This window comes from Microcaecilia unicolor, chromosome 1 (assembly GCF_901765095.1).
Source record: "Microcaecilia unicolor chromosome 1, aMicUni1.1, whole genome shotgun sequence".
NCBI classification, from domain to species: domain Eukaryota; kingdom Metazoa; phylum Chordata; class Amphibia; order Gymnophiona; family Siphonopidae; genus Microcaecilia; species Microcaecilia unicolor.
In genome coordinates, this window is record NC_044031.1 from 771,449,894 (window position 1) to 771,466,745 (window position 16,852).

General features: G+C 45.9%; 1 protein-coding gene across 1 annotated transcript in view; it reads right to left on the bottom strand.

Moving 5' to 3' along the window:
- The window catches only part of RASGRF1 (Ras protein specific guanine nucleotide releasing factor 1), a 328,543-nt gene that overhangs the window by 69,978 nt on the left and 241,713 nt on the right, over window positions 1-16,852 (bottom strand). Inside the window, exons 15-16 of the mRNA XM_030192898.1 lie at window positions 12,303-12,557; window positions 7,816-7,958 (exon numbers count right to left, since the gene is read on the bottom strand). Coding sequence (XP_030048758.1) covers window positions 7,816-7,958; window positions 12,303-12,557 — 398 coding nt within the window. The remainder of the gene's footprint in view (window positions 1-7,815; window positions 7,959-12,302; window positions 12,558-16,852) is intronic.

Below are 16,852 nucleotides of genomic sequence, written 5' to 3' on the forward strand. Positions count from 1 at the left end.
TGTGATTGCCAGCCTGTTCCTGGGTTCCAGTCTTCAGCTTGTTCCCAAGATCCACTGTTCCTGAGTTCCAGTCTTCAGCTTGTTCCCGACTTCCAGTCCTCAGCTTGTTCCTGTGTTCCAGTCTTCAGCTTGTTCCTGACTTCCAGTCTTCAGCTTGTTCCTGAGTTCCAGTCCTCAGCTTGTTCCCAAGATCCACTGTTCCTGAGTTCCAGTCCTCAGCTTGTTCCTGACTTCCAGTCCTCAGCTTGTTCCCGAGTTCCAGTCCTCAGCTTGTTCCCAACTTCCAGTCCTCAGCTTGTTCCTGACTTCCAGTCTTCAGTTTGTTCCTGAGTTCCAGTCCTCAGCTTGTTCCCAAGATCCACTGTTCCTGACTTCCAGTCCTCAGCTTGTTCCTGACTTCCAGTCTTCAGCTTGTTCCTGACTTCCAGTCCTCAGCTTGTCCCTGAGTTCCAGTCCTCAGCTTGTTCCTGAGTTCCAGTCCTCAGCTTGTTCCCAAGATCCACTGTTCCTGAGTTCCAGTCTTCAGCTTGTTCCTGACTTACAGTCCTCAGCTTGTTCCTGAGTTCCAGTCCTCAGCTTGTTCCCAAGATCCACTGTTCCTGAGTTCCAGTCGTCAGCTTGTTCCTGACTTCCAGTCTTCAGCTTGTTCCTGACTTCCAGTCCTCAGCTTGTTCCTGACTTCCAGTCCTCAGCTTCTTCCTGAGTTCCAGTCCTCAGCTTGTTCCCGAGTTCCAGTCTTCAGCTTGTTCCTGACTTCATAAGTACATAAGTATTGCCATACTGGGACAGACCGAAGGTCCATCAAGCCCAGCATCCTGTTTCCAACAGTGGCCAATCCAGGTCACAAATACCTGGCAAGATCCCAAAAAAGTACAACACATTTTATACTGCTTATCCCAGAAATAGTGGATTTCCCCCAAGGCCATTTAATAACGGTCTATGGCCTTTTCCTTTAGGAAGCCATCCAAACCTTTTTTAAACCCTGCTAAGCTAACTGCTTTTACTACATTCTCTGGCAAAGAATTCTAGAGTTTAATTATATGTTGAGTGAAGAAATATTTTCTCTGATTTGTTTTAAATTTACTACTTTGTAGCTTTATTGTGTGCCCCCTAGTATATTTGGAAAGAGTAAACAAGCGATTCACGTCTACCCATTCCACTCCACTCATTATTTTATAGACCTCTATCATATCTTCCCTCAGCTGTCTTTTCTCCAAGCTGAAGAGCTAGGAACCCCACCCCCATCCTCCCACCCTGTCAGACTGTCATAGTAATGCTTGAATGTTTTCACTTATATACACTGTCAGCTAGCACATTTGCTTATTTCCGATCTGACAAAGAAGGGTAACCTTCGAAAGCTAATCAAGAAATGTATTAAGTTATGTCCAATAAAAAAGGTATCATCTTATTTTCTTTTCCATGTTTTATTTTGTTTGATTTCTATTGATAACCTTAAGAGTGGACTAACACGGCTACCACACTAATCCACAATAAGACACTACCTCCTATCCCATGACTCTCCAATTTTCTCTGGAGTCTTTCATGAGGTACTTTGTCAAACTCCTTTTGAAAATCCAGATACACAATATCGACAGGCTCACCTTTATCCTCATGTTTATTCACTCCTTCAAAAAAAATGTAGTAGATTGGTGAGGCAAGAGTTCCAACCATCTGCTGCCTTGTTCACAAGTTCCAGTCCTCAGTTGTTCCTGAATTCCAGTCTCCTACTATTAGTTCCTGTGATCCGGTCTACATCCATGGCTCCTGTCTCCTGATCTTCAGCTCTCCACGTCGGGCTTCCTTTCCCAGAGTTCCAGTATCCTGATCTGCCATCTCCAGAGTTCTCCCTGCTTCAGAGCTCCACGGCCCAAGGGCTCACTATTTGGTTGAACACTCACAATCCTAACACTACTGGACTGAATGTTTCCTGTGTCACAGGAAAAAAAATAGACAAGGTGTCACGAAATGCCTAGCCACCTGCCTGGGGCTACCCTGCAGCCACTTAGAGGGTCTATCCCTACTACTACTACTACTACTATTTAGCATTTCTATAGCGCTAAAAGGCATACGCAGCGCTGCACAAACATAGAAGAAAGACAGTCCCTGCTCAAAGAGCTCACAATCTAATAGACAAAAAATAAATAAAGTAATCAAATCAATTAATGTGAATGGGAAGGAAGAGAGGAGGGTAGGTGGAGGCGAGTGGTTACAAGTGGTTATGAGTCAAAAGCAATGTTAAAGAGGTGGGCTTTCAGTCTAGATTTAAAGGTGGCCAAGGATGGGGCAAGACGTAGGGGCTCAGGAAGTTTATTCCAGCCGTAGAGTGCAGCGAGACAGAAGGCGCGAAGTCTGGAGTTGGCAGTAGTGGAGAAGGGAACAGATAAGAAGGATTTATCCATGGAGCGGAGTGCACGGGAAGGGGTGTAGGGAAGGACGAGTGTGGAGAGATACTGGGGAGCAGCAGAGTGAGTACATTTATAGGTTAGTAGAAGAAGTTTGAACAGGATGCGAAAACGGATAGGGAGCCAGTGAAGGGTCTTGAGGAAAGGGGTAGTATGAGTAAAGCGACCCTGGCGGAAGATGAGACGGGCAGCAGAGTTTTGAACCGACTGGAGAGGGGAGAGGTGACTAAGTGGGAGGCCAGCAAGAAGCAGATTGCAGTAGTCTAAACGAGAGGTGACAAGGGTGTGGATGAGGGTTTTGGTAGAGTGCTCGGAAAGAAAGGGGCGGATTTTACGGATGTTGTAAAGAAAGAAACGACAGGTCTTGGCAATCTGCTGGATATGAGTAGAGAAGGAGAGAGAAGAGTCAAAGATGACCCCAAGGTTTCGAGCTGAGGAGACAGGAAGAATGAGAGAGCCATCAACAGAAATAGAAAACGGGGGGAGCGGGGAGGTGGGTTTGGGGGGGAAAATGAGAAGCTCGGTTTTGGTCATATTTAATTTCAGGTGGCGTTGAGACATCCAGACAGCAATGTCAGACAAGCACGCTAAAACTTTGGTTTGGATGCAAGGTGAGATATCAGGGGTAGAAAGGTAGATTTGGGAGTCATCAGCATAGAGATGGTAGGAAAAGCCATGGGATGAGATTAATGAACCAAGGGAAGAAGTGTAGGTAGAAAAGAGGAGGGGACCGAGAACAGAACCCTGAGGTACGCCGACAGGCAGAGGGATAGAAGTAGAAGAGGATCCACCAGAGTGAACACTAAAGGTGCGGAGGGAGAGGTAGGAAGAGAACCAGGAAAGGACAGAGCCCTGGAATCCAAGTGAGGACAGGGTATCGAGAAGTATGCTGTGATCGACAGTGTCAAAAGCAGCGGAAAGATCAAGAAGAATGAGGATGGAATAGAGACCTCTGGATTTAGCCAGTAATAGGTCATTGGAGACTTTAGTAAGCGCAGTTTCGGTTGAGTGGAGAGGGCGAAAACCAGATTGTAGTGGGTCAAGAATAGCATGTGAGGAGAGAAAATCAAGGCAGCGGCGGTGAACAGCACGCTCAAGTAATTTGGAGAGAAAAGGAAGGAGGGAGATGGGTCAGTAATTAGAGGGACAAGTAGGGTCGAGTGAAGGCTTCTTAAGGACAGGTGTGACCACAGCATGTTTAAAGGCAGCAGGGACAGTCACAATGGAAAGTGAGAGGTTCAGAATGTGACAGATAAAAGGAATAAGAGCAGGAGAGATGGCATTAAGAAGGTGGGTGGGAATGGGATCAGAGGAACAGGTGGTACATTTTGAGGAAGAAAGGAGAAGTGTAGTTTCCTCAATAGTAACTTCAGGAAAGGAGGAAAGCACAGCTGAGCATCCTCCTCACACCGACTGGGTTTCAACCGCCTCTGGGTGAGTCTCCCATTCTCAAGGTGTTCCCCAGTGATTTCTAGGTTACTGGGGCCACACTGGTCCCACAGTTCTTACAAAGCACCCACAGATCCAACACACAAACCACCAGGATTCTTAGTCAGTCCAGACAAGCAGAGGCAATAAACTAAAATTGTTTATTGTCATGAAAAATATTGAACAGTAAACCATAAAAACTGATGGAACAAATACAGCACATAATAACAGGTAACTGAACATGGACCAATTATAAAAGTATCTAAACATGTATTTACTATCTAAATAGTACCTGGGGAGATCAGGACATACAGCTGCTCACAAGTTATCAAATATAACTGTTCACTAGGCCTCAGCAAAGAGATCCTTCTCGCTTTTCTCCTTGGCTAAGACTGGAGAAAAAGCAAGTACATTCTAGCTGAATTTTGAGCTCCTGGGCTAATCAGTGGCCAGAACAATGTTTTAAAAATAGCTGACCACTCTGTGTTAACTAAAGAGGGAACAGTCATTTGTCTGTAACAGCTTTAAACATTAACATGCACCACCTGTTGGCCAAATTAGAGAAATACACTTCAAGAAATAAATAAATACAGTTTTACATGTTTAAAAATCCACTGTTTTGTCACACAAGGCCTCTACGGACTGTAGCTCCGTATGACCTTGGGCAAGTCACTTAACCTTCCATTGCCCCAGGTACAAAAAATTAGATTGTGAGCCCTCTAGGGGTAGAGAAATTAACTGCATATAATGTGTACAGCACTGTGTCTAGTAGAACTAAAGAAATGATAAGTAATAGTAGAAGTAGTAACCCCTCTCTATAGAAAATCAAGCAAACTTCCTCCTCTGGGAAGACACCTTCCTTCAGAGGGCCCCTAAGAAGGGAGAACATTGTAACAAGGAGTGCAAACACTCAGAGGGAAGTAGGGAATATTGAAATCCCAGTTCCCAGGGTCCTGTAGTTCTAGGCTCAACCAATTAGCCAAAGAGAAATCTAAGGCATCATCTGATTGACCTGCGATGAGATGGAGGACAAAGAAGAAGGTAACCACAGAGAGAATAGGACAGTTTCCCTAAAGGTAAATACAGCTAAAACTGAATTTGTATGGGTTCATAGATATACTTGTTCTTTTCCTAGGCCTATCTATTTTGCTATGGTATTGTTCTACTATACCTGCTAAGGACCATGTACACAGTTTGGGAGTTGATTTAGATACTGGCCTTACTTTTGAGATGCACATTTTTCATGTGGTTAGCTCTTCTTTTTACTATCTCCGTCAATTGAAATCTATTCAGTAATGTGCTAAACATTTGAAGAGATTACAATGAGTCCCGTCTCATCTTCCGCCAGGGTCGCTTTACTCATACTACCCCTCTCCTCAAGACCCTTCACTGGCTCCCTATCCGTTTTCGCATCCTGTTCAAACTTCTTCTACTAACCTATAAATGTATTCACTCTGCTGCTCCCCAGTATCTCTCCACACTCGTCCTTCCCTACACCCCTTCCCGTGCACTCCGCTCCATGGATAAATCCTTCTTATCTGTTCCCTTCTCCACTACTGCCAACTCCAGACTTCGCGCCTTCTATCTCGCTGCACCCTACGCCTGGAATAAACTTCCTGAGCCCCTACGTCTTGCCCCATCCTTGGCCACCTTTAAATCTAGACTGAAAACCCACCTCTTTAACATTGCTTTTGACTCGTAACCACTTGTAACCACTCGCCTCCACCTACCCTCCTCTCTTCCTTCCCGTTCACATTAATTTGATTTGATTTGCTTACTTTATTTATTTTTTGTCTATTAGATTGTAAGCTCTTTGAGCAGGGACTGTCTTTCTTCTATGTTTGTACAGCGCTGCGTATGCCTTGTAGCGCTATAGAAATGCTAAATAGTAGTAGTAGTAGTAGTAGTAGTCCAAAATGCTGCTGTTTGGGGTGTTGGTGTCTGAGGACCTGAAGGTGAAGAAACAATGTGACAAGGTGACGTCCGTGGCAAGAAGGACGCTAGACTGCATAGAGAGGGGCAAAACCAGCAGAAGAAAGGAGGTGTTGATGCACCTCTACAAGTCGTTGGTGAGGCCCCACTTGGAGTATTGTGTTCAGTTTTGGAGGCCGTATCTTGCTAAAGATGTAAAAAGACTGGAAGCGGTGCAAAGAAAAGCTAAAAAAATGATATGGGATTTGCGTTGCAAACTGTATGAGGAGAGACTTTCTGACTGGAACATATGTATATCTTGGAGGAAAGGAGAAACATGGATGACATGATACATTCAAATATTTGAAAGGTATTAATCCGCAAATGAACCTTTTCCGGAGACGGGAAGATGGTAGAATTAGAGGACATGAATTGAGGTTGAAGGGGGGCAGACTCAGGAGTAATGTCAGGAAGTATTTTTTCACAGAGAGGGTGGTGGATATGTGGAATGCCCTCCCGCGGGAGGTGGTGGAGATGAAAATGGTAATGGAATTCAAACATGTATGGGATAAACACAAAGGAATCCTGTTTAGAAGGAATGGTTCCACGGAATCTTAGTGGATTTTGGGTGACAACGCCAGTAACTGGGAAGCAAAACCAGTGCTGGGCAGACCGGGCAGATTCTATGGTCTATGCCCTGATCATGACTGAATAGATAGGGATGGACTAGAGTGTAAATTTTAAGGGGCTTCAACGTTAGCTTCAGAACTTAGTACATCTACGGTCTGTGCCCTGAGAATGGCAAGGACAAATCAAACTCGGGTATAAAGTATCGCATACCATGCAAGATGAGTTTATCTTGTTGGGAAGACTGGATGGACCGTAGAGGTCTTTATCTGCCATCATTTACTATGTTACTATGTTATGCACAAATATCGAATCAAGAGAATGAGTTGGGCTGGCTATTTTCTGATGCCATCATAACGATGACAAAATAAGGAGAGTCTCCAGAAATTGTATCAGTGTCACTCCAATTAATATGTAAATTAAAACCACTCAAAGGCACTGTTTTCTCTAGTCTAATTCCCTGTGCTACGATAGCTTCAATTAATAGAGTATAATGGTTATAAAGTAACACAGGAGGAGGAGAAGATTTCGGTCATATCATCTCTCAGTCATCTTTTCTCCAAGCTGAAGAGTCCTAACCTGCTTATCCTCTCTCCTGTATCATTTTTGTCACCCTCCTTCTCTGAACCTTTTCTTTCTGAGATGCGGGCGACCAGAACCAAGCTCTGAACAGAGTCACATTTGGATTCCAGACCATAGTATGCTTTCTTTCTTCAGAAACGTGTTTGCCACCTTTCAGTAATGCATAACAAAGCAGTGTCTAGCAGGGGCGTAGCCAGACAGCCAAGTTTGGGTGGGCCTGAGTCCAAGGTGGGTGGGCATGGAATTCATGCCCTCCCCCCGTCCCTAGCCCCCCTCTGCTCTGCTCTTCATCCCTCCCTCCACCTGCAAGCACACAATATTAAATACCTAAGCAGGAGGGGATCTACAAACCCCGCCAGCTGAAGATTTCCTCCTGCTCAGACAGTCAGCCCTCTTCCAAACAAGCCAGCAGCACTTTCCTTGAGCTGATGCCACAGCCAGCATGCTGTGCATGCATGAAAACTAAGCATGTGAAGAGGGGCTGGTGTTGGTTTCAGCTCGAAGCAAGTGCTGCCAGCTGCCGTTTGAAAGAGCACTGGCTGCCTGAGAAGGAGGAAATCTTCAGCTGACGGGGTTTGAGGACCTCTGCAAGCCATAGCAAGAGTTCACAATTTTGGGTGGGCCACAGTCCAAATAGGGTGGGCCCTGGCCCACCCAGGCCCACCCATGGCTACGCCACTGGTGTCTAGTGTCATTGTTAAATAAAGCAAAAGAAGCGAAAGAGAGGAAATGACATGTGAGGAGCCTGAGACCTGAACTCCACAGAGCCAGAGCCTGAAACCTGGAGTCAACAAGTGACTGGAGGAGGCAGGCAAATTAATTATTCTCCTCTTCACTCAGCACATTTCTCAGTCCTGTTCCTCACCTGAAGTGCTTTTGCCCCTCACAGGTTTGGGCGTGGTTGGGGATTTAATTGGTGACATCTCAGATTCAGCCTCATCACTCTGGACTTGGTCAGGATCTAATTCTTCTCTGACGGACACATCCGAATCTGTGGATGACATAGAGCTGTAGTCAGGGCACAACAGCTGAACAGAGCTACAGAGAGCTGCACAGCACATGCCGTTCCTACCTTGAAGGCCTCTGGCTGTCCATCTCTGCACTTCTGTGACTGAGTCTGCAAGTCAGGAACTTTAAGCTATGCTGCGTCTCGCTACTCTTGCAACGGCTGCAGCCACATCCCCTCTGCCACAGAATCTGCATACCTCATGGGGCACATTACTTCCTCCAGAACATCAGCTTCCCCCAGCTGGGGCAAACGTTAGCGCTTGAAATACACACATGCCTGTGCATTTGATAAAATACCTGTATAAATCGTGACTCCACCCCAGACCACACTTACATGGGGACCGCTGTACTCTACTTAACATCATCTACAGCCATCTTTCACAGTGGTTTACAGTACACACAAAGATCATTTACATCTCAGCCCCCAAATCCCTCAACGTAGTCAAAACACCAGCTTTCTGGATCTCCAACTCACTCAAAAAATTAAAACAAGCATAAGTCAGGAAGCTGTCTGCCATAAAACTGGAACGACAATTCGTATCCCTGAATGCTGATGGTGCTGAGAGCTGGAGTCTGTTTGTTGTATGCTCGATATATAATAAAAGCTCAGCATGTAAATTTACTGCCCATTTCCAGCTGATTACAGATGCCTAACTTTAACTTTAGGAGCCTAAACAACGTCAGCAACCAACTCCCTGAAGTTATCAGAACCTCATTCCCTTCACCTCACCCTCCCCTTTATTTCTGGCCTACAGTTAGAGCTCAGATATGGGGTGGGATTCTATAACGGAAGCACCAAGATTTAGGCAGCAGTAAATGATCTGAATATTGGCATAAAGAAGGTATAAGCGTATATTCTGGATCTGTTTAAATTTCACATTGTATTAGAAGCTAGGGCCTAGTGGTTAGGGTGGTGGACTTTGGTCCTGGGGAACTGAGTTAATTCCCACTTCAGGCACAGGCAGCTCCTTGTGACTCTGGGCAAGTCACTTAACCCTCCATTGCCCCATGTAAGCCGCATTGAGTCTGCCATGAGTGGGAAAGCGCGGTGTACAAATGTAACAAAAATAAGATAGATACTATTGGAGATTCTACATGGAATGTTGCTACTATTGGAGATTCTACATGGAATGTTGCTACTATTGGAGATTCTACATGGAATGTTGCTATTCCACTAGCAACATTCCATGTAGAAGCCTGCGCGGCCACATTGGTGATCTGCAAGGGCCGATTTGTGTTGCTAGTGGAATAGCAACATTCCATGTAGAATCTCAAATAGTAGCAACAGTGGAGGAGTGGCCTAGTGGTTAGGGTGGTGGACTTTGGTCCTGGGGAACTTCAGGAACAGGCAGCTCCTTGTGACTCTGGGCAAGTCACTTAACCCTCCATTGCCCCATGTAAGCCGCATTGAGTCTGCCATGAGTGGGAAAGCGCGGTGTACAAATGTAACAAAAATAAGATAGATACTATTGGAGATTCTACATGGAATGTTGCTACTATTGGAGATTCTACATGGAATGTTGCTACTATTGGAGATTCTACTTGGAATGTTGCTACTATTGGAGATTCTACATGGAATGTTGCTATTCCACTAGCAACATTCCATGTAGAAGCCTGCGCGGCCACATTGGTGATCTGCAAGGGCCGATTTGTGTTGCTAGTGGAATAGCAACATTCCATGTAGAATCTCAAATAGTAGCAACAGTGGAGGAGTGGCCTAGTGGTTAGGGTGGTGGACTTTGGTCCTGGGGAACTTCAGGAACAGGCAGCTCCTTGTGACTCTGGGCAAGTCACTTAACCCTCCATTGCCCCATGTAAGCCGCATTGAGTCTGCCATGAGTGGGAAAGCGCGGTGTACAAATGTAACAAAAATAAGATAGATACTATTGGAGATTCTACATGGAATGTTGCTACTATTGGAGATTCTACATGGAATGTTGCTATTCCACTAGCAACATTCCATGTAGAAGCCTGCGCGGCCACATTGGTGATCTGCAAGGGCCGATTTGTGTTGCTAGTGGAATAGCAACATTCCATGTAGAATCTCAAATAGTAGCAACAGTGGAGGAGTGGCCTAGTGGTTAGGGTGGTGGACTTTGGTCCTGGGGAACTTCAGGAACAGGCAGCTCCTTGTGACTCTGGGCAAGTCACTTAACCCTCCATTGCCCCATGTAAGCCGCATTGAGCCTGCCATGAGCATTGGAGCATTGAATTCAGTCTAAATGAGGTATTACCACCTTCAAAATTCTTACTGGGTAAATTGCTGACTATATGTTGAATCTAGAATCCTTGTTACAAGGGTTCTCTACTAGATACAGTATTCATAATCTTTTTCAACTGAGATTTCCAACGTATAAGAATTTAAAATCAATTAAACATCTCACATTGTCTATTCAATATCAGTTAGCTAACTTATGGAACCAGCTTCCATTGTTTTTCAGTTCTTCTACTCATTATCTTCAATTTAGAAAACGTTTAAAAGCTCTTTTATTCTGCAGGATGGGTCTAGCCACTGCTTAGTATATGTTACTAGTTTGTTTTAATTATTTGTAGCTCCTGGAGAGACTGGTCCAGCTCTTGATTACTGTAATCTGTTCTTGAACTGAATAGGTATAGGCAGAATACAAGAACTAGCATAACATAGCATAACATCAAACATATAAATGGCAAGTGACCGACTCACCTGCAAATGCACAGTAGAGACTTCCCTCTCTGTCCCGCCCTCGCGTCAAGACGTGATGATGTCAGAGGGCGGAACAGAGAGCGAAACGGAGTCGGACTGTCGGTTGTTGCCGCTGGAGCCTGGAAATGAACATCGCGTGCACCAACCTCCCCCCATCCCCGCCGCCGCCGCTCTCATCCCCCTCCGTATCGGGCCCCCTGCACTGACCTGACAGCGCCTCTCACCTCCGTGTGGAAGCGCTGCAGGCAGCAGCAGAGCGATCTGCTGCTGCCTGCAGCGCTTTCACACGGAGGTGAGAGGCGCTGTCAGGTCAGTGCAGGGGGCCCAGCATGGAGGGGGGCGGGAGCGGCGGCAAGGAGGGTAGCTGGACATAGGGGGAGGGCAGGGGGGAGAGGGCATGGTTGCTGGACATGGGGGGAGGGCAGGGTTGGTGGACGGGGGGGAGGCCAAGGGAAAGAGGAGGGTTGCTGGATATGGGGGGGGGGGAGGATCGGTGGATGGGGTGAGGCCAGGGGAGAGAGGAGGGCTGCTGGACATGGAGGGGAGGGCAGGGCAGAGAGCAGGGGAGAGAGGATGGTTGCTGGATGGGGGGGGGGAGGCCAGGGGATACAGGACGGCTGCTGGACATGGGGGGGAGGGCAGGGGAGAGAGCAGGGTTGCTGGACATAGATCGGGGGAGGGCAGGGCAGAGAGGAGGGTTGCTGGACATGGGGGGGGGGGGGAGGGCAGGGTTGGTGGATGGAGGAGGGGGAGGCCAAGGGAAAGAGGAGGGTTACTGGATATGGGGGGGAGGATCAGTGGACGGGGAGAGTCCAGGGGAGAGAGGAGGGCTGCTGGACATGGGGGGAGGGCAGGGGAGAGAGGATGGTTGCTGGACGGGAGGGGGGGAGGCCAGGAGATACAGGACGGCTGCTGGACATGGGGGGAGGGCAGGGGAGAGAGCAGGGTTGCTGGACATGGATTGGGGGAGGAGAGGGCAGGGGAGAGAGGAGATTTGCTGCACATGGATGGATGGAGGTGAGAATTATTACATTTTGCAAAACACAAATCTCTCCCGTTTTAACGGGCTTAACGGCTAGTACTAGCATAACCCAGCATCGGCACGTCTAAAGTTAGGTGCCTGCACTTACAGCAACCATTAAGCTGTAAAAGTGGGAGGGATATGCATAACTTATAGTATTCCTGCCTCTGTCCTGCCCGAACCACACCCATATACTCCTCCCTTTGGAAATGGGTGCTATGTAAGTTGCAGCATGGTGCTTAGGTGGAATATTGGCATTTTTACATGTATGTGTGCCCAGGAATGTCATTATTCTAAACAGTTGTGCATTTAATGCATGCATAAATGTCAACGCCTACTTTCAGAATTACCCTTTGTATGCTTATTGGCTACATTTGGTGCTGGATGGCTTGAAAATTGGTCTTCATCACTAAAGGTGTCTGTAAGGCAGGACAAGAGAGAATTTTTCTCTGGGTGTCTGTATGGAAGAACAGTGAAGGATTTCCTTAGGTGTTTCATGGGTGTTTGTAGAGGGTGGAGGGTGAAGGAGCTGTTTCTGGGTATGTCTAAGGGGTCTCTTCAGGAAGTGTCTGTAGAGGACAGAGTGCAATGATGAAAGCGTTGCCCAAGTGCTCTGTGAGGACACTTGGCGTGATCTTACAGAGGAGAGTTCTGAAGTCGAAACATACTTGCATAACCATTGGAGGAGCAGCTGAGTGCAGTCAAGTCCAAAGCCTTCCCTCCAGTGATGATGGGGATGTTCAGAGACAGCTTTCGACGTCGGCTTGGAGAGGTGGATTTGGCGATGGCCAGAGGAGGTGGGGAAGAGAATTTCCGGTTGGCCCTAGGAGACTTGGGAGGCTCTCCATATAGAAGTTTATTGTTCTGATTGCTTGCAAACAAAAGTTCCAGTGACCTGGTGTAAACAGAAAAAGAGAAGCAAGATGTGAACGAGAATATGAGGAAGATATACATGAGGCTTATTTTCAAAGCACTTAGCCTCCCAAAGTTCCATAGAAACATATGGAACTTAGCCTCCCAAAGTGCTTTGAAAATATGCCTCTTGGTCTCCTCAGAAGAGAGGTGTGAGGTGACTGTCCTAGAATATGGATTCAACCTGCTTTTACAAGAATTTTACAAGAAATACCCAGTGTACCTGAATGTAACTCACCTTGAGCAAAATCCAAATAAATAAATAAGAAATTGCAACTTAATCCCATAGGACAAGAACAAAGACCCCTGGACAGGGCTAGGTGTAACCATTTGACACATCAGGCAACTGCTCAGGGCAGCAGCTGCAGTCATACTAAGCATCGGTGCATAGTTTTACCTGTGGGGAGGGTGGGGAATTTTCAAACAGTCCATGTACCGGGCTAAATGCTTTTGGAAATTGCCTTCAATGATGATAATTGGCGTAACTTAGACGTGTTTTATAGAAGGATCATATGGACATAGGTGTCAGTTGCACCTGCAGACACTTGTGCAAATCTTAACTCCATCTATGCTCTGCCTCCAGGAACACTCTTACCTCCATCCATGCTCTGCCTCCAGGAACACTCTTACCTCTATCCATGCTCTGCCTCCAGGAACACCTGCCCTTATTCTAGATAAAAATAGGTGAATGTGGCTGTCTGCATTTACTTTTATTCAATGTTTTAGCATATGAAATACAATTTCCCCTGCAACCAACTTTACTTCGTTTGGTAAATCCATAACTAGTGAGGTAATTAAATTTGCTGATGACACAAAGTTATTCAAAGTTGTTAAATTGCGAGAGGATTGTGAAAAATTACGGACTGGGAGACTGGGCGTCTAAATGGTAGATGACGTTTAATGTGAGCAAGTGCAAAGTGATGCATGTGGGAAAGAGGAACCCGAATTATAGCTACATAATGCAAGGTTCCATGTTAGGAGTCACCGATCAAGAAAGAGATCTCGGCATCGTTGTTGATGATACGTTGAAACCCTCTGCTCAGTGTGCTGCGGCGGCTAAGAAAGCAAATAGAATGTTAGGTATTATTAGGAAAGGAATGGAAAACAAAAGTGAGGACGTTATAATGCCTTTGTATTGGTCCATGGCGAGAATGCACCTCGAATATTGTGTTCAATTCTGGTGAACGCATCTCAAAAAAGATATAGTGGAATTAGAAAAGGTACAGAGAATGGTGATGAAAATTATAAAAGGGATGGGATGACTTCCCTATGAGGAAAGGCTGAAGCAGCTAGGGTTCTGCAGCTTGGAAAGAAGGCGGCTGAGGGGAGATATGATAGAGGTCTATAAAATAATGAGTGGAGTGTAACGAGTAGACATGAATTGTTTGTTTACTCTTTCCAAAAATACTAGGTTTAGTGGGCATACGATGAAGCTACAATGCAGTAAATTTAATACAAATCGGAAAAATGTTTCTTCACTCAACATGTAATTAAACTCTGGAATTCGTTGCCAGAGAATGTGGTAAAGGCGGCTAGCTTAGTGGGGTTTAAAAAAGGTCTGGACCACTTCCTAAAGGAAATGTCCATAGACCATTATTAAATGGACTTGGGGAAAATCCACTATTTCTGGGATAAGCAGAATAAAATGTTTTGTACTTTTTTGGGATCTTGCCAGGTACTTGTGACCTGGATTGATCAATGTTGGAAACAGGATGCTGGGCTTGATGGACGTTTGGTCTGTCCCAGTGTGGCAATACTTATGTACTTAATGCAGTCCATTGGTTTTCTTATATTTTGTTTTTGTGATGACTTATACTGTGCCAAAACTGAAAACTCTTATCTCTTCTATCTGGTCAATAATAAAAGGAGGAATTATAATATTGCATATATAAGTGTCTGTTTTTGTTCCTGTTGTTCCTAGTCACCCATTTAAAGATTATTTAATTTTTTAACTTATTAAAGGAACATAACCACAAAGGAATGATATAGTCACATTTTCAATATGATAATACTAGAGCCCATCTAAGGAACAGGTTATTTTGAGTTGGTCTTCACTGGACCAAACTTGCTTTCCTTATGTCATCACCATCCAGCTGGATAGGCAGTATCTTAAAAGATGGAGGATAAAGGATTAAAAAAAAATATATATATATTTATATCACACATTATCCCAAGCAAAGTCGGGTTCAATGCAGTTTACATTTTAAAATAAAATGAGACAGAATAATAGAATTCAGTTAAATCATGGGATCAAGTAGATGGATATGCCTGAAACATGTAACAAAGTTGAGATAGCGAAGATACATACCTGTAGCGGGTATTCTCTGACGACAGCAGGCTGATTGTTCTCACATTTGGGTCGACATCCGTGTCGGCCCAGGAACTGGCATTTTTGCAAGCAAAATATTTAAAAATCTTGCCAGAGTCTTCTGGTGCATGGCGGACCGATTTCCTGCCTGTCGCGTGAGCGTTCTCGCTCAGTTTAATAAAAAAGCAAATAATAAACAGGCAACAACTCCAAAGGGGAGGTGGGCGGGTTTGTGAGAACAATTAGCCTGCTGTCCTCGGAGAATACCTGCTACAGGTAAGTATCTTCGCTTTCTCCGAGGACAAGCAGGCTGCTTATTCTCACATGTGGGGTATCCCTAGCAACCAGGCTCACTCAAAACAATGAACATTGGTAAATTGGGCCTCGCAACGGTGAGGACATAACATAGATTGACCTGAAACCATAAACAACTAACTGAGAGTGCAGCCTGGAACAGAACAAAAATGGGTCTAGGGGGGTGGAGTTGGATTCTAAACCCCAAACAAATTCTGCAGCACCGACTGCCCAAACCGACTGTCACGTCGGGTATCCTGCTGGAGGCAGTAGTGAGATGTGAATGTGTGGACTGATGACCACGTTGCAGCCTTGCAAATCTCTTCAATGGAGGCTGACTAAGTGAGCCACTGACGCAGCCATGGCTCTAACATTGTGAGCCGTGACATGGCCCTCCAAAGTCAGCCCAGCTTGGGCATAAGTGAAGGATATGCAATCTGCTAGCCAACTGGAGATTGTGCGTTTTCCGATGGCGACTCCCCTCCTGTTGGGATCGAAAAAAACAAACAACTGGGTGGACTGTCTAAAGGGCTTTGTCCGATCCACGTAAAAGGCCAATGCTCTCTTGCCATCCAAGGTGTGCAAACTGCTTTCGCCAGGGCGGGTATGAGGACGGGGAAAGAATGTTGGCAAGACAATTGACTGGTTCAGATGGAACTCTGACACCACCTTTGTCAAGAACTTAGGGTGCGTGCGGAGGACTAATTGGTTGTGATGAAACTTGATATAAGGTGCATGCACTACCAAGGCCTGAAGCTCACTGACTCTACGAGCTGAAGTAACAGTCACCAAGAAAACAACCTTCCAGGTCAAGTACTTCAGATGACAGGAATTCAGTGGCTCAAAAGGAGCTTTCATCAGCTGGGTGAGAACGACGTTGAGATCCCATGACACTGGTGGAGGTTTGATTGGGTTTTTTTTTTGACAAAAGCAAACCTCTCTTGAAGCGAACAACAAAAGGCTGACCGGAGATAGGCTTACCCTCTATACGGCGATGATAAGCACTAATCGCACTAAGGTGAACTCTTACGGAGTTGGTCTTGAGAACAGACTCTGACAAGTGTAGAAGGTATTCAAGCAGGGTCTGTGTAGGACAAGAAAGAGGATCTAGGGCCTTGCTGTCACACCAGACGGCAAACCTCCTCCATTTGAAAGAGTAACACCTCTTCGTGGAATCTTTCCTGGAAGCAAGCAAGACTCGGGAGACACCGTCTGAAAGACCCGAGGAGGTGAATTCTAAGCTCTCAACATCCACGCCGTGAGAGCCAGAGACTGGAGGATGGGATGTAGAAGCGACCCCTCGTTCTGAGTGATGAGGGTTGGAAAACAGTCTAATCTCCACGGTTCTTCAGAGGACAACTCCAGAAGAAGAGGGAACCAAATCTGACGCGGCCAGAAGGGTGCAATCAGGATCATGGTTCTGCAGTCTTGCTTGAGTTTCAGCAAAGTCTTCCCTACTAGAGGTATGGGAGGATACGCATACAGAACGCCTGTCCCCCAATGCACGAGAAAGGCATCTGACGCTAGTCTGTCTTGGGCCCGAAGCCTGGAACAGAACTGAGGGACCTTGTGATTGATCTTAGTGGCAAAAAGATCCACCGAGGGGGTGCCCCAAGCTCGGAAGATCTTGCGGACTATGCCCATGTTCAGTGACCACTCGTGAGGTTGCATTATCC